The sequence below is a fragment of the Salvelinus alpinus genome, chromosome 15 (assembly GCF_045679555.1).
Source record: "Salvelinus alpinus chromosome 15, SLU_Salpinus.1, whole genome shotgun sequence".
Classification (NCBI taxonomy): domain Eukaryota; kingdom Metazoa; phylum Chordata; class Actinopteri; order Salmoniformes; family Salmonidae; genus Salvelinus; species Salvelinus alpinus.
The window spans coordinates 25,452,573-25,469,604 of NC_092100.1; the positions used below are offsets into that span (position 1 = coordinate 25,452,573).

General features: G+C 43.9%; 2 protein-coding genes across 8 annotated transcripts in view; one reads left to right on the top strand and one right to left on the bottom strand.

Moving 5' to 3' along the window:
- The window catches only part of LOC139539786 (protein NDRG4), a 30,989-nt gene extending 18,909 nt beyond the window's left edge, over window positions 1–12,080 (top strand). For 3 of the 7 annotated variants that reach the window (XM_071343070.1, XM_071343075.1, XM_071343076.1), the window contains 14 exons: window positions 571–676; window positions 3,847–3,967; window positions 4,218–4,280; window positions 4,591–4,651; window positions 4,764–4,850; window positions 5,038–5,094; window positions 5,260–5,363; window positions 5,477–5,533; window positions 5,700–5,751; window positions 6,892–6,939; window positions 7,117–7,152; window positions 7,512–7,563; window positions 7,901–7,939; window positions 9,079–9,429. In XM_071343070.1, the coding sequence (XP_071199171.1) occupies window positions 571–676; window positions 3,847–3,967; window positions 4,218–4,280; window positions 4,591–4,651; window positions 4,764–4,850; window positions 5,038–5,094; window positions 5,260–5,363; window positions 5,477–5,533; window positions 5,700–5,751; window positions 6,892–6,939; window positions 7,117–7,152; window positions 7,512–7,563; window positions 7,901–7,939; window positions 9,079–9,227 (1,032 nt within the window). In that variant the 3' untranslated portion in view covers window positions 9,228–9,429. Of the gene's footprint in view, window positions 1–570; window positions 677–3,846; window positions 3,968–4,217; window positions 4,281–4,590; window positions 4,652–4,763; window positions 4,851–5,037; window positions 5,095–5,259; window positions 5,364–5,476; window positions 5,534–5,699; window positions 5,752–6,891; window positions 6,940–7,116; window positions 7,153–7,511; window positions 7,564–7,900; window positions 7,940–9,078; window positions 9,430–10,929 lie in introns of those variants that run through there. The other 4 variants (XM_071343072.1, XM_071343077.1, XM_071343071.1 and 1 more) reach the window with 3 other exon arrangements.
- LOC139539784 (olfactomedin-4-like) lies at window positions 12,069–14,641 on the bottom strand. The gene is made up of 5 exons (XM_071343069.1): window positions 14,483–14,641; window positions 14,215–14,334; window positions 13,564–13,782; window positions 13,177–13,330; window positions 12,069–13,053 (listed from the first exon to the last, which is right to left on the bottom strand). Exons 1-5 carry the CDS (start codon window positions 14,540–14,542, stop codon window positions 12,221–12,223), a joined length of 1,386 nt encoding a protein of 461 aa, XP_071199170.1. The 5' UTR covers window positions 14,543–14,641; the 3' UTR covers window positions 12,069–12,220.
- Window positions 14,642–17,032: the final 2,391 nt, after the last annotated feature.

Genomic DNA, 17,032 nt, shown 5'->3' on the forward strand with positions numbered 1-17,032 from the left:
TAAATCCAGTGTGAAAAACAGTATAAAAGAAACAGGAAGTGTCCAGTGTTTAATGTCTCTATATACATGGGACAGGAGCATTGGCTGTGGGAGTTTGTTTGTACAGTATGCGTGTGTGTTTGTGAGTATGGGCATATGGGTGTCTGACTGTATATGTGAGTACAGGAGTCTGCGTGTGTATGAGGCGTGTGAGCTTGTGTGTGTGTTTTGTGTGAGTGAGTGTGTGTGTGTGTGTGTGTGTGGGTGTATGCTGCACAGAATGTTTTTTTCCCCATCACCAGAGAAGAATATTATACACATAGTGTGGGCCAGACATGTCTTTGCAGTACTCTATATACACCGTGTTGTCAGTCATCTCTATCAGCATTCCCATGTGAATCCTTAAAGCTTTTATGTTGATCAGAGGCAGACAGTTGAGTATGCAGCCTATTATATCAGTCATAGTTATTGGGTGATAGTAACTCTCTATGGTCATCAGTGAACCCAAGATTGTCTGTCTGAAGGTACAGTATGTCTCTGTGAGTGTAAATCTATGCATTCCCATTAGAAATAAGCATTTGTATGTTTCAGGAACATGACATTGAGACTCCTTATGGGATGCTTCATGTGGTGATCCGTGGTGCACCCAAAGGAAACAAGCCTGCCATCCTCACCTACCACGATGTTGGGCTTAACCGTGAGTACACATTGTCCCTCTACCTGTGTGTGTGTGTGTGTGTGTGTGTGTGTGTGTGTGTGTGTGTGTGTGTGTGAGTGTGTGTGTGTGTGTGTGTGTGTGTGTGTGTGTGTGTGTGTGTGTGTGTGTGTGTGTGTGTGTGTGTGTGTGTGTGTGTGTGTGTGTGTGTGTGTGTGTGTGTGTGTGTGTGTGTGTGTGTGTGTGTGTGTGTTTGTGTGTTTGTGTGTGTGTGTGTGTGTGTGTGTGTGTGTGTGTGTGTGTGTGTGTGTGTGTGTGTGTGTGTGTGTGTGTGTGTGTGTGTGTGTGTGTGTGTGTGTGTGTGTGTGTGTGTGTGTGTGTGTGTGCATGCGTGTTTTGTGGGTGTGCTCCATGTGTGCGTGATCATATCTGTGTTGCACCATCATCAGTCACACAACAGTGACCTGCAGCTGGTTCCAGGAAGCATCTCTCCACACTTCCTCAGAGTGTTGTTCATGGTGTGACCTGGCAGAGATATCTGTGGAGCTGTCAGCCTGTTATCTGAGGTGATAATGGGACTCCATTCTGGGAGCTATATCATTCCCTGACAGCCATCCCACTGCAGAGTGCAGACAGACAGTATGAATCTCTCTCTACCTTTAAGGGTCTATTAGAGTACTGTACCAAACAAGTATGCGTACGCACAGCAGTGTTCTAGAATATTGGACCATTGGCATTCTTACTTTTCAAAGTGAAAAGCTCAAGCAATTTCTCCAACAATCAACACATTCAAATGAATAGAGGACACGTATCAGAGACGCGTTGGTTTGGAATTGTAGGGAGGTGCATGTTCGTGCTGTACGTCTCCCGCAGATGGTGGTCTCAGAGCATGTAGCTACAGTATGTTACAATCGGACGCCAGACGCTTTACCCAGAATGTCTGTTACTACCACCCCACAGAGCCTGCTCGTTAGCTCCTCTAATTGGTGGATGGGGACGACTTTTCAATGTTGCTGCAGTTTGCAGGGTGTCTTGTCAGGGGTCAGAATGACTCATAGATACAAAACACAATATTTCTTCTGCATTACAACAAATTTACATTACCAGTTAACTGCAATTTGAAATACGTTCCCACAAAAGATCCAGTGTGTCTATTGAAATTGCCAACATAACCTGCATTCCACAAGATAACACTGTCGGTCAGAGTGGTCAATAATTCAATAAAGGAGTGGATCATTTAATGATGATGGAGAGAGAAAAAGAGAAAGAGCAACAGAAAGGGAGGGAGAGGGAGAAATGTAGGTCAGAAAAACATCCCTATCATGCAGTGTTAAAGCGAGGGGATGGAGGGAGGGCAGGAAGGCAGGCAGGGTGGGGTTGTTGTTGGGGGATGGTCAGCATTGCGGCGCTGTAGATCAGCTGCTCTTCTGCCTGCCTCCCTCCTTCCCTCTGCAGCTGCAGCTGGGGCTATTAGTATGCACTGCCAGGAACCACAGCTCTGCAGCCTGACTCAGTCTACACAGACATAGGAGGAAGGGTGAGGGGAGAGGAGAGGGGAGAGAACAGGGGAGAGAACAGAGGAGAGAAGGAGATAGAATAGAGGAGACCCTGGCCTATATATGGCTCTGTTACTCCTGTACTGTGTCCTTCTGCTGTGCTGGGGAGGAGATGGGTCAAGTTTCCACAGGGAGACAATACGCCTGTGGAGGATGAAAATTAATGGTCTTCTATTGCCCTATTGCTGACTGTGTGTGGGCGAATCAGAATCACCTCACTGCCATTGCTGCCAGATAAATTCAATAGCACAGAACACACCAGCTTCATCACATTTAAGCTTTTTAATTTCTGTCCGGTTATTGGTTAATTAGCCTGTGTAATGATGTTTGTTGGTTTTTGATGAGATGGCATTAATGTCTCAGTGTTTTTATCACCTTCTTAGCTCAATGGAGTAGAACAGTGGTGTTTTTGACTGACTCACCACAAACAGAAGACAAGAAGGACATCAGTGGTGGTGGGAGGGGGGAAACAGAGTTGTTGATATCAGAGTTGTTGATATAAGAGTTGTTGATATAAGAGTTGTTGATATAAGAGTTGTTGATATCAGAGTTGTTGATATCAGAGTTGTTGATATAAGAATTGTTGATATCAGAGTCGTTGATATAAGAGTTGTTGATATCAGAGTTGTTGATATAAGAGTTGTTGATATCAGATTTGTTGATATCAGAGTTGTTGATATAAGAGTTGTTGATATCGGAGTTGTTGATATAAGAGTTGTTGATATAAGAGTTGTTGATATCAGAGTTGTTGATATCAGAGTTGTTGATATAAGAATTGTTGATATCAGAGTTGTTGATATAAGAGTTGTTGATATCAGAGTTGTTGATATAAGAGTTGTTGATATCAGATTTGTTGATATCAGAGTTGTTGATATCAGAGTTGTTGATATCAGAGTTGTTGATATAAGAGTTGTTGATATTAGAGTTGTTGATATCAGAGTTGTTGATATAAGAGTTGTTGATATAAGAGTTGTTGATATCAGAGTTGTTGATATCAGAGTTGTTGATATCAGAGTTGTTGATATCAGAGTTGTTGATATCAGAGTTGTTGATATCAGAGTTGTTGATATCAGAGTTGTTGATATCAGAGTTGTTGATATAAGAGTTGTTGATATCAGAGTTGTTGATATCAGAGTTGTTGATATCAGAGTTGTTGATATAAGAGTTGTTGATATTAGAGTTGTTGATATCAGAGTTGTTGATATAAGAGTTGTTGATATAAGAGTTGTTGATATAAGAGTTGTTGATATAAGAGTTGTTGATATAAGAGTTGTTGATATAAGAGTTGTTGATATCAGAGTTGTTGATATCAGAGTTGTTGATATCAGAGTTGTTGATATCAGAGTTGTTGATACGGTTGCAGATTTTGAGAGGTACTATATAAATGTTAAATGTCTCAGTTTAAGTGCAGTATATCAAAATAGATTGGTTTATATTTACTCTGACTTACTGGAAGACCGCTCAAGCATCCAGATGATGCTGATGGAATGAGTCCCAGTGAAACCTGATTGCCCATTCTTTCATACCTGTCACATCTATTCTCCCTGCTGACAGGGTAGCAATGGCACAGATGGCCACCTTCAAGGTTCTCTCTCTTTAATGCATATTTCATGTGTTTCGCCTCTCTGTCTCTCCCTCTGTCTCTGCCCTCCACAGACAAGCTGTGCTTCAACAGCTTCTTCCACAATGAGGACATGCAGGAGATCACCAAGCACTTTGTGGTGTGTCATGTGGATGCTCCTGGACAGCAGATTGGAGCCTCTCAGATGCCACAGGGGTAATATATAGTACCTCCACCTTCACATGCACACACGTTAGACACACAGACACACACACACACAAGCGTGTACACACACACATGAGAATCCTTGCACACACACACGTATACGCAAGTATGCATGTTTCCTTACACCTCTGTTGTTGTATTGCATTGACTGGAATATGCACATAGACAGTAATTTCTACAGTGATGTCTCTCTCTGCCATGTCACTGTTTAACTAAAGGTCTTCACCTCACCTCTCCACAGGTACCAGTACCCCACCATGGACCAGCTGGCAGGCATGCTGCCCAGCGTAGTGCAGCACTTTGGGTGAGTGGGCCTCCCCTTCCTTTCTCTCCTAGTAAACAGTACATTCATCATCCATCCAAAAGGGTTATTCTGCTGTCCCCATAGGAGAACCCTTTTTGGTTTGGAACTCAAAAGGGTTCTACCTGGAACCAAAAGGGTTCCACCTGGAACCAAAAAGTGTTATTCAGAGGGTTCTCCTATGGGGACAGCCGAAGAACCCTTTTAGGTTCTAGATTGCACCTTTTTTTTCTAAGAGTGTATAGTTGAACTTTGAATGAATTAATACTACTGATAAACCTTTAAAGTAATTCAAACCATTCTAATATTCCAGATTCAAGAGCATTTTGGGCATTGGAGTTGGAGCAGGCGCCTACATCCTGGCCAAATTTGCTGTAAGTTATTCCCTGTTATTGTTCTTTGCTTGTCCATATATTTCATATTTGTGTTGCCTGATGAACCCAGGTGTATCTAACATAACAGACCCCTGTTCTGCTCTGTCCTCAGCTGATCTTCCCTGACCTGGTGGAGGGCCTGGTGCTGCTCAACATCGACCCCAACGGGAAGGGCTGGATCGACTGGGCCACCGGCAAGGTAGCAGACACTGCACCTATGTGGCAAACACGTGAACATAGTTACCTTTAAAACAGCCATTTTATCCCAACTATCAAAATGGCTGCTCTTGTTGCAATGGGTGCAAGGAAATAATATCTCTTTCATCCTCCCTCTCCCTCTCCCTCTCCCTCTCCCTCTCCCTCTCCCTCTCCCTCTCCCTCTCCAGCTGTCTGGTCTCACCAGTGCTCTTCCAGACACTGTCCTGCCCCACCTCTTTAGCCAGGTGAGCTCTCAGTCCAGATAAATCATTACCCACCTACAACATTTTGTGGCAACACATGGTACTACATACAACAACAACACTAGCCTACGGGGTTTTTATGCTCATAAACCTTTCAGAGACACCAGTCTCTCAGTCTACCTGTGCTAATAGTTGATTGGTGTACAGGAGGAGCTGATGAACAACACAGAGCTGGTCCAGAGTTACCGTCAACAGATCAACAACACTGTCAACCAGGTCAACCTGCAGCTCTTCTGGAACATGTACAACAGGTAACACACACACACAAACACAAACTTCAGACTGTGTGTGGCAGATGGGAAGAGTTCTATATTCTGTGAGAGAATGTAAGCAGTGTGTCTCACAGTTTTCTTCTCCTTCTCAGCCGTAGGGATCTGGAGATGAACCGCACCGGGACCATCATCAATGCCAAGACCCTGAAGTGAGTCTCTCTACTACACTAGACAATTCTCCATGGTCCTTCATGTCATTGGCGAATAGTGTTTAACTACCCTTATCATTCATAACAGGTTACTTGGGATTTGCCATGTTTACTGTTTGTGTATGTGTGTTGGTGTTGTTTGCTGATCTGTGCTCTGTGTTTCTAGGTGCCCCGTGATGCTGGTTGTTGGTGACAATGCTCCAGCTGAGGAGGGAGTGGTGAGTCCTCTTCCTTCTACACCTTCTCTCCATTTCTATCTCTTCCTTCTCTACCACCTACTCCCTCACTCCCTGTCTTATCTCCCTCACTCCCTGTCTCACCTCCCTCCCTGCCTACCTGCCCTCCTGCACCCCCCCCCACCCCTGCTGTTTTTGCCCTCACTGATGTTTGCCCTCACTGATGTTTGCCCTCACTGATGTTTGCCCTCACTGAGAGAAACAGAAGTAGGTCAGTAAATTGAGGAAATATTTAATGATGGGGGGAGGGGATGGGAAGGGGAGAGTAGAATGAGAGGTTATACAACCTAGTTAGGGAGGGAGAGCGAAAGAGCGGGAGGGATATCAAAAACAGACGGAGGAGTTGGGGTGAGGGAGAGGGAGAGTGAGATATGAAGACAGAGATGAAAAACAGAGAGAGAGAGAGAGAGAGAGAGAGAGAGAGAGAGAGAGAGAGAGAGAGAGAGAGAGAGAGAGAGAGAGAGAGAGAGAGAGAGAGACACAGAGACACAGAGAGAGAGAGAGAGAGAGAGAGAGAGAGAGAGAGAGAGAGAGAGAGAGAGAGAGAGAGAGAGAGAGAGAGAGAGAGAGAGAGAGAGAGAGAGAGAGAGAGAGAGACACAGAGAGAGAGACACACACACACAGAGAGAGAGCGACACAGAGAGAGAGACACACACACACAGAGAGAGAGCGACACAGAGAATGAGATTAAAAACAGATGGAGGTCACTTTAATATTTCATGCTATTTGATGTGAAGAACCCTACTGCTCATTTCATCTTGAGAGAGAGAGAGGGAGAAAGAGGATAGAGGGTCAGGGACCTGTTTTGACCTAGAAAGCCATCTCTCCATTTCTTTGTTATTGTTCTGAGAGATGGGTGTGTGCCAGCACACATCTGTACACACCCCTGGCTGTGACTTCGCAGCCTCAAATGTGTGTTGAAATGACTCATCAATGCAGCAGACTGCATTATCTGGGTCATCCCTCCCTCCCCACTCCCCCGCCTCCCTCCAAGCGTCTCTTCCATTCACAATATCTACATCCCTGAAATCCTATTGATTTCATGTTTTTTTTTAAATCTGAGAATATTAATATCCAAGCACCTTGGACCTCATCGTTTAATATGGTGTTGTTTTTCTCAAGGTCGAATGCAATTCCAAACTTGACCCAACCAACACCACCTTCTTAAAGGTATGAGTGCAAAGTAATGTTGAAGATTATTCATCTTTATTGGATTGTCTTTATTGATTCAAATAATTCATTAATTAGTTAATTAATTAGATTGTACATGCTGTAGTTTGTTAAACCATTTGAAATAAAGATATTGTATATTACTAACTATGGTTTTGTTCCTGTTCTCCTCTTCAGATGGCTGACTCTGGTGGACTCCCTCAGCTCACACAGGTCAGAACACTGCCTTCAGATGGCTCTTTGCATCTTCTCATTTAACATTAAAATACTTCTTCCTCTCTGCCCCACCTCCATTTCCCCTTTACTTTCTCTAGTTTCTCTTCTGACACAACTCTCAGATGACCCCTAACTTCCTCTTTAAAATGCCCCTCAACCTCTACATGGTGCCTCCCTATAACCCTCTACCGACCCTCAAGTTCCTTTCTTATAAAACGTCCTGCCACCATGAGATGGTTTTCTATATAGGACTCACCACAGCACTCCTCAGAGGTCATTGACCTCATCTGGGGTCAGGGTTACACAGAGTCTAAGCAGGTCAAGTTTCTTACCATATTCTCCTTGTTGTTTTATAGCCTGGAAAACTGTCCGAAGCATTCAAGTACTTCCTCCAGGGGATGGGCTACAGTAAGTATCTAGAACCAGATTACAATCATTTGTCACATATGAGTGAGTGTATGAGACTGTGTGTGGGGGTTTGTGGTCTCTCAGAAACAATGCATCACTACCTTGATTGAGTTTATCTCTCCATACTGTACCTTAGAAATACATTGTTATTCCCCCTTGTGTGTTTTAATCCTCTGTTTAGACACTGTCTTTATGTTGCGTTGTTCTGAATATGAGATTGTGTTCTGACTGTGTTGTGAATATGTTGTGAATACAGTATGTTCTTTGGTTTGGTGTGATGTCTATTGCAGGGACCTGTTGTGTTAATCTTGCCCTCTGTTTTCCTGCCTTCTCTCAGTTGCGTATGTGAAGGATCGGAGGTTGAGTGGAGGGCCAGGTACTTCCTGTTTGCTGTTCACCTCTGACCTCTGATCTCCTCTCTTTTTCCCCTACATGTGCAGTGATGATGCTCTGATCACATATCTGCCTTTTGAATTATTATAAAATGTTCTTTGTTTTAGCGCTTGATTTCTGGTCTTTGGCAATCTTATTAAAGATTTTATTACATTTTGTATTTATTTTCTAAATGCGTTTTTCCTCAGCCTAAGGAAAAATATGCTATTGCTACTTTTTTCCCATCCCTGCCATTGCATTCCCTATCTTGCTCTTTGCATGGCATACAGTTAATTATGATCCAATGTTGAACACTCATTGACACATTGTAGTGTCCAAGTGAAGCAACTTTTTGAGAAATATTTGCATGGAAACGACTAGGATAGAACTTGTCATATTTTAAATGGAAAATTATAGCCAATAGGCATGTTTTGAAGTACCTGCCTTTACTGCAGCTAAATGGATGAGCATGTGCACTGTGATGATGTGCCTCAATGGAAAACATACCTTCAGACAGAGCTCCCAAAGTGTTAGAACTGCTACTTCCCAAGTTGAAGATTTTTGGTAATTGTTACGCAAGGTTCATGTTTTCCATACAATAAAATGGTCATAGCTCTACTCTAAGACAATTGCAAAATCTTCACAGATAAGTTCAGGAGCAGGATAACGCTTGCAGGAGGGGGAGCTGACGGAGATCAACTCCTCTGCAGCGTTCAGACTTTCCTCACAGTCCCACTGCATGGTCCTGCTGTACTGTAGCAGGGGGAATGTGTCTGCATGCAGAGTTGCAGGCACATGTTGATGGCTTTACAGAAACTCTCAAGCAACCATAGCTAGCAGGAATGTTTGTTACAGCTAGCTGCCTTGCCGCACTAGCGGCTTGGGTGTTACTTTTCAGTTTACACATTGGCATGTTGTTCCATTTCTCCCAGTGGTTAGCTCATATTGACTTAGCTTTGCCATTGTTTAAATGCAAATATTGTCTTCCCCTCTTTTGTTCTTTCTTTCTTTCTCTCCCTACATCATCCATCCATCCCTCTCTCTCTCTCTCTCTCTCTCTCTCTCTCTCTCTCTCTCTCTCTCTCTCTCTCTCTCTCTCTCTCTCTCTCTCTCTCTCTCTCTCTCTCTCTCTCTTTCTCTCAGTGCCCTCTGCCAGTATGACCCGTCTGGCCCGCTCCCGGACGGCCTCCCTGACCAGTGGCAGCTCCATTGAGAGCTCTCGTATTCGGGGTTTTACACACTCTGACAGCAACGAGGGCCAGGTCAGCCATACCATGGAGGTGTCTTGCTGAACCCCCACACACACACATACAGACGTGGGTTGGAGATAGGGACGGATAGAGAGAGAGAGTGGGAGAGAGTGGGAGAGAGTGGGAGAGAGTGGGAGAGAGTGAGAGAGAGAGAGAGAGAGAGAGAGAGAGAGAGAGAGAGAGAGAGAGAGAGAGAGAGAGAGAGAGAGAGAGAGAGAGAGAGAGAGAGAGAGAGAGAGAGAGAGAGAGAGAGAGAGAGAGAGAGAGAGAAAGATAGGAGTATCTACTTTTAAATGGTTGGTGGAGAATGTCTTCTCTATCTATCTCTCTATGTCTTTGTTGTAGTATTACCCCAAATCCCTCAGTATTTGACAACTTCTGTCACCTCCTCCCCTCATTGTAAAAACTGACACCAACGTATTACTATTTCCCTTAAACTTCGTAAGCAGTTTTGCTTTTGTGTGTCATTTGTGTTTTGCTCAGTGTCTTCTCCCCCCTTTGCCTTTGCCTTTTCCCTGCTCCTCTTGCCCTAAACCTACCCCCTCCTCCCTCCACTCAGACCATGAGCCCCATCTGCCCCCTGGCACCCCTCCACTCAGGTCCCTCCCACACTCCGCTTGTCTGCTGACAATCTCTGTGACGTGATCAATGATGGTAGTTAAGTGGGTTGTATGTAGTCAGTGAAGGTAGTTGGTCATTGGAGAAAAGACATGCTAGCAAGAGGACATTTTGTTGTAGTTGGTACTATTCATGCTATTTGTCTTGAACAATAAGACAGCAGAGATTATGGGCCTTTGTCTGGGAGGTCCCAGATTTGACAGAAAGCAGCACACAACCTATTATATTTTAGAGAGTTTTACATCACACAGTGGATATGCCTCTCTACCTGAAGGATGCATCTGTGTCACAGGCACTAGTATTCCCACTCCACATCCCATGCCATGTGGTTTCCCCATGGATTGTCATACAGAAGCATAAATTAACGTGGTGTGATTCTATATACCCATATAGCCACTAGTAGGAGCATCCATTCCTATATAGTTAGTGTGGCCACGGTCATCTCCACCTCCCCAACATGGAAGTGGTTCTGCTGAGGATCGGTTCTAGGTGGTCTCCCAAATGACAATCACATTTTGACCCAAACCAAACCAGACCTCGGAGCCAAGGCAGAACCCGTTACATCTGAGATGTTCTTCTCTCATGTCAGCACCACAGGACGGGACTACAGCTGGCCTCTCCTTCTACAGCACTCAGCCCTACACAAAGAATATACCAAAGCTACACACACACACTTACCTATGAGGGCTGGGCTCTGTAAGGGAACCGAGCCAAAGTATATCGGCACTTCTTGACACAGTAGCACAAAACACACGCGTGCCCACACAAACGTACGCATACACGCAAACACACTGTCAATGTGTCATCACAAAACAAATGTTATTGTATTTACATCCATACCCATACATAACTTACATAGAGAATCAATATCCTAACATCCCACAGACCTCTTTTTCCCCAATGATATTGAGCTGGAATACTGGCCGTTGTGACTGGAGAGGCTAGGTGTGTGCTGCTAGCTGCTGAGATGGACTACCCATTGACTCAGGCTAGTCCTTTGAGTAACTGGGGTCCCTGACAATTTGCATAGTAATAATTTTCTACATTTTATTTGCATTCGTTATTTTCAGTAACAACTGCTCCCTGTCATCTATTTGAATGTCAATCTCTCTGTTTCCCCCAACAGGGGTGAAGTGGGATAACTACTACCGCAGGGGTGCTTCCTGGGACTGTCTGTAAGGGGCAGGGCTTTTTTGGAGCCCATTGCTCCAAGCTCGGAATGTAGGGCAACACCCACCCCCAACCACCTCCAACCAAAACCACAAGCTTCCCCGCCCCTCACAGACACATCCAGTCGCCCCAAAAGGGCTATCAGCTGAGGTCACTTTTCTGTTCATAGTGCTGCCTAGCAACAGTGTACCAATGTGCAAGGGACCCCAGGGGGGCTGCAGCGAAGATTGTAGGAAAGAGCGAGGGATGAGGAGAGATTCTATCTGGATGAATGAGGTATTTTCATTTGTGAAGATGCAGAGTGTGAGAGCGATGGGTCTACAAAATGTTCTGAAAGGGGGATAATAGAGGGGTGATAAAACATGTCAAATGGGCTTCGGTGAGAGGATATTGGGACTAGTCAGAACAACAAACACTCCTTTCTACTCCTCCAATCTGTTTGCATGCACCGGAGTGTGATATTCAACGTTGTTGCCATGAATTTTCTCTCTGTAAGACTACTGTTGCTGTCAGCTCTGTGCGGACCTGATTTTGCCCCCTTCCTCAGTCTCAAACATACTGCCTAGGGGGCCCTGAGTGTAATTTGTCCCTTTGAAATGCTGTACAGTATAGTCAAAGTGCCCCCTTCCATCCACCCACCGCCATTACCCCCGAGGGCTTGTACCTGCTATCCTGACCACCCTACACCCCAAATCCTTCCACGTCTTCCTTGCGCTGTACATACTCACTGTTTTTAGAGCAGGTTAACTGAAAGAGCACTCCAACACTATTGTATTGTGACACATTCCGCATTTTGGTTCCTCTTTACTTGAGTTCCTCTTTTTATATAACAATAGAATGGAGTTATCTGTGGTATTATTGGTCCTCGTGTATTATCATTACTACAGTATTATTGATTGATTTATATTGAGGAAAAAGTTGTTTTCTGACTGTTTGGTTTCACAGGAATCTCCCAGCATTGTTTCTGTTCACAGAGATAGTAGGGTTGAATCTTACCTGCTTCGTCATAAAATGTGAAATGTAAAGTTGAAATATATGTACTGTAAGTGGTCTTTGTCCATGTATTGAACATGTAATGAAAACAAATAAAAAATGTCAATATAGTCACATGTTTAATCAATGCATTTCTTTGCAACACTGGTTTTATAAAAAATGATTGACAATGTGTTTTTCTCTTGCTTCCACTGATGCTGGAGGTGGTAAAGATCTGCACACAACAAAATACACACTGTCAAGTTGTATAACGTTTACCCAAAATGAACCTTGTAGGAAACAACCATCGAATCACTGTAGGCATACAGCATTTGGTCAACAGGGCTGTAGTTGAGGGACTGGATGTTGGTGGACATTTTCTTGATCTCCATACCGATGTCATAACGCTCCCGGCCGCTCACAGTATCAAAGGAGTAGAAGATCTCCTCTGCTTCCTTACTCAGGTACCGCGTGGCGTAGAGCACACCGCACGCCATAAATGTGTTGGTCACAGCCCGCTTGTGAGCTGAAGTGGTCCAGGTCCGGCCCAGGGTGGGAGGACTGTCAGGGATCACCTCAGCGAGGATCAGGTTACCAAAGTTATCAGGGGTGCTGTAGATCACCCAGACACCAGACTCATCAGTAGCCAGGTCCATGTCAGTGTAACCATAACAAGCATCCAGATGGCAGAAGTTGAACTTGCTGTTGAACCCAGTACCTTTGGGCAGGCCCATGGTGGTGACTGTTTTTGCTGTGATGTTGAAGCGGCAGACAGCGTCCTTGTTGTAGCAGTTGTAGTAGAGGGCGTCCCCATACATTACAACGTTAGGCCCCTGGATGGTGTTGGTGGTGGGGTTGGAGGAGTGAATCGCCACACTGCCTGGAACACTGACCCCCACAACCAGAGAGCTCAGACTGCTATAAAGTCTCACAAAGTTAGAGAAGACATTGCTTGAAGTCAAAGGCACTATCCAAAACCAGCTCTCCTTCCCTGCAGCAGGTTTGGGGTCGCGACCCCAGGAGCCATAAGTATATGAGGCACCATACTCAGTGACTGAATATGTGTTGGGACCAGTCACGCTCCGGAGGTGTCCCAGGGGACAGTTTCCTACATGAGACACAGAATGAACATGATGACAGTGACACCAGAATATCAAAAAACTCTTCAAATGCAGAAAGTTTTAGATTTCAATACAGGCGTTGCTGTGGGAGAAGGCATGAGAAGACGAACCAGGTGCAGGTTCAGGGGGTGGGGCAGTAGGATGGTGGCCGTTCTGGCACTGGTCCAAGTCCCTCCTCAGACGTTTGTTAACCTCCTTTCCCCTGACCACCTGCATGTTGTCAAATGTCTCCAGCTTCCCCATCTCTTCTTTGAGCTCCTGCAGCTGGGAAGAAGAGCACCTGATCATTCCTCAACACATATAATCAAACTGAGCATCGACGCTTCTCTACAACACCTCTAAACTCATACTGTATATGGTCGTCATACATGTTCATACAGTATATAATGTAACTATAATGCATTTTTAATCAGATGTGGCATGACCATTGCTAAGGTAAAGTATTTTAGGCAACTTCTTGAGTAAAATTTTGTTTGATCTCCAGTAAGGCTCCTTACCTGTTCAGCAGTATCTGTGTTGAGGCGTTGGTGGCTGTGAGTGGTACTGTTGAGTTTGGCGATGAGGTTCTGGATCTCAGACAGTTCGTTCTCTATGACCTGAAGAGACACCGTCCCATACAGATCCCCATCGTCATCCTGCTCCAGCACTGACACATCAGCCTCCAGCTGGGGTAGACGCCTCTTCAGACCCAGCAACAGACCCTCCACCTCCATAGTCTACAGGTGAACAGGAGATACACTCTTTGGAAAAAAAGGTACTATGTAGAATCTAAAAGGGTTCTTTGGCTGTCCCCACAGGAGAACCCTTTGAAGAACCCTTGTTAGTTCCAGATAGAACCCTTTTGGTTCCAAGTAGAACTGTTTGGGGTTCCATGTAGAACCCTTTCCACAGCATGGAACCCACAATGGTTCTACCTGGAACCAAAAATAGTTCTACCTGGAACCAAAAACGGTTTTACCTGGAACCAAAAAGGCTTCTCAGTTGGGGACAGCAGAATGACCCTTTTATAGGGAACATCCACTATTACTTTATTTACTTTTATACACAATGAAATGTGAAATATCAGAGATCTGTTTCTCACTATTTGTAGTAATTGTTTTAGAGAAAGTGGGAATTTAGAAACAGGATTTTCGAAGCATGTCTCTTACCTGCTGTGGAGTGATGTTTTTAGTGCACTTTGAGGCACTGTTCTCTACAGTCTGCAGCTTGTCATGAGGGAAGGGGTGCTCAGAGTTCTTCAGGTCACACACACAGTCACTGGGCGAAGACTGGGAGAAATGAGAGCTAACAATATTATAGTACACATCTGCAGAACATTATTGACATTTATTTTTGTAAAGATTTTGCTGTTGCTTATTGTTCCTACATGTCATATAGAAAACATGTATTCTGGGCTGAGCAGGACAGTGTCCTTACCTGAGGGAGGATGGAGACAAGCCCAGTGAACATCAATGCGAACACCAGAGAGGACTTCATGTTTGGCCAGAGGACAGTGTGGATGTGAGACCAGTTGCTCTAAGAACCATGTAAATATGCAAGGGGATCTGTGACTCTCTCTTGTGCAATTCGCCACTAGGCATGTGGTGGGTGGTGCTGAGGAGAATAGCGGTAAGAGAAGAAAAATAGGGAAGAAAAAATGATGAGAATTTCATTTTTGGAGTATGTCTTGCGTGTGGTAAGGAAGAAATCAGGAACGGAAACTAAACATGTTTGTGTGACATGACAGCTACTTCTGTTCAAGAAGACAACAGGAGAGATGATAACATAAACCTGATTACTCAAGAGCTTAACATAACTTACTCTCAGTTCCACTGTTTGCCACACTTGGTTTGTGCAATTAAATTATGGGCTCTTCAGTGCGGGCCGTTCTACTGCCAGTGTTCGTCTACGGAGATTGGATGGCTGTGTGCTCGATTGTATGCACCTGTCAGCACCTGTCAGCAACGGGGTGTCCACATACTTTGCCTTCCATAAAATAAAGAATACCTGTTCTTTATCAATCCCATCTGATCTTTGAAGATGACAGATTCTCGCTATACACTTTAGTGAGTAGCTTTATGTCTATGTTCAGTAGAGATGTGAGGCCATAAGAGTTTGGCAGCATTTTCACGTTCGGATGAAAAGCGTGCCCAGAGTAAACTTCCTGCTACTCAGGCCCAGAAGCTAATATATGCATATTATTAGTAGATTTGGATAAAAAACAATCTGAAGTTTCTAAAACTGTTTGAATGATGTCTGTGAATATAACAGAACTTATATGGCAGGCGAAAACCTGAGAAAAATCCAACCAGGAAGTGGGAAATCTGAGGTTTGTAGTTTTTCAACTCATTGCCTTTCTAATATACAGTGTAAATGGGGTCATATTGCACTTCCTAAGGCTTCCACTAGATGTCAACAGTCTTTAGAACCTTGTTTGAGGCTTCTACTGTGAAGGGGGAGAGAATGAGAGCTGTTTCAACCAGGTGTCTGGCAGAATGCCATGAGCTGGTCACGCGCGTAGCCGTGAGAGCGACCTGTGTTCCATTGCATTTCTAAAGACAAAGGAACTGTCCGGTTGAAACATTATTGAAGATTTATGTTAATAACATCCTAAAGATTGATTCTATACATCGTTTGACATGTTTCTACGAACTATCATATAACTTTTTGTACTTTTCGTCTGAACTTTCGCCTGGACTTGCCCGCGCCTCGTAAGTTTGGATTTGTGAACTAAACGCGCTAACAAAAAGGAGGTATTTGGACATAAATGATGGACTTTAGCGAACAAAACCAAAATGTATTGTGGAACTGGGATTCCTGGGAGTGCATTCTGATGAAGATCATCAAAGGTAAGTGAATATTTATAATGTTATTTCTGACTTCTGTTGACTCCACAACATGGCGGGTATCTGTATGGCTTGTTTTTGTGTCTGAGCGCCGTACTCAGATTATTGCATGGTGTGCTTTTTTCGTAAAGCTTTTTTGAAATATGACACCGCGGTTGCATTAAGGAGAAGTATATCTTCAATTCTGTGCATAACACTTGTATCTTTTATCATTACTGAACATAACGCGCCAATGTAAACTGAGATTTTTGGATATAAATATGAACTTTATCGAACAAAACATACATGTATTGTGTAACATGAAGTCCTATGAGTGCCATCTGATGAAGATCATCAAAGGTTAGTGATTAATTTTATCTCTATTTCTGCTTTTTGTGACTCCCCTCTTTGGCTGGAAAATGGCTGTATGTTTTTTGTGACTAGGCTCTGACCTAACATAATCATATGGTGTGCTTTCGCTGTAAAGCCTTTTTGAAATCGGACACGATGGGTAGATTAACAAGAAGTTAAGCTTTAATCTGGTGTATTGCACTTGTGAATGTATGAAAGTTAAATATTTAAAAAATATATTTTTGAATTTTGCGCTCTGCCTTTTCAGCGGATGTTGTCGAGGGGTTCCGCTAGCCTCAAGAAGTTTTTAAAGGAGTATCACTTTTAAAATATGAGGTAGTAGTGGGGTTAGCTTATCTGGAGACCATCTGGGGCTAAGGCATTTCCCACTACACAAGACACATAATGCTTGGGTGGTTGCATTATTTGAGAATGTTTCATCAAACTCTGCCTCCAGCTCAGAATCAGTGTAGATATGCTGGTGTGTAAATGTATCCACAATGCACAAGATGTTTCATACCATAATTTTGGTGAAATGTGGACCTCAGCAAAGTGGGTTGTGCAGTAAGGGAAATGTGAGTTGCACAGAGGTAAAAATATGGAACATTGTTCCCGTCACTGATTCCACCACAAACCCAGCACATGTCCATATTTTGGTTTGATGGTTTCATAACCTCTGAATTTACATAGACGGAACTGCCTTCTACAGCAAAAGTATTAACATCTGTGGCTTTTGTGCATCTGTGAATGTGTGTGTGCTTAAAATACAATGTTGTTCCTTTTAATTTCAGTCTGCCATGGGTACTCTAAT

Excerpts from the sequence above, each read along its gene's own strand:
- LOC139539784 (XM_071343069.1), bottom strand. The coding sequence starts at position 14,542 with ATGAAGTCCTCTCTGGTGTTCGCATTGATGTTCACTGGGCTTGTCTCC. Across the intron at positions 14,335-14,482 it reads TTGTCTCCATCCTCCCTCAG|TCTTCGCCCAGTGACTGTGT; the intron begins GTAAGGACACTG and ends CATTTCTCCCAG. Across the intron at positions 13,054-13,176 it reads ACCCCCTGAACCTGCACCTG|GAAACTGTCCCCTGGGACAC; the intron begins GTTCGTCTTCTC and ends TGTCTCATGTAG.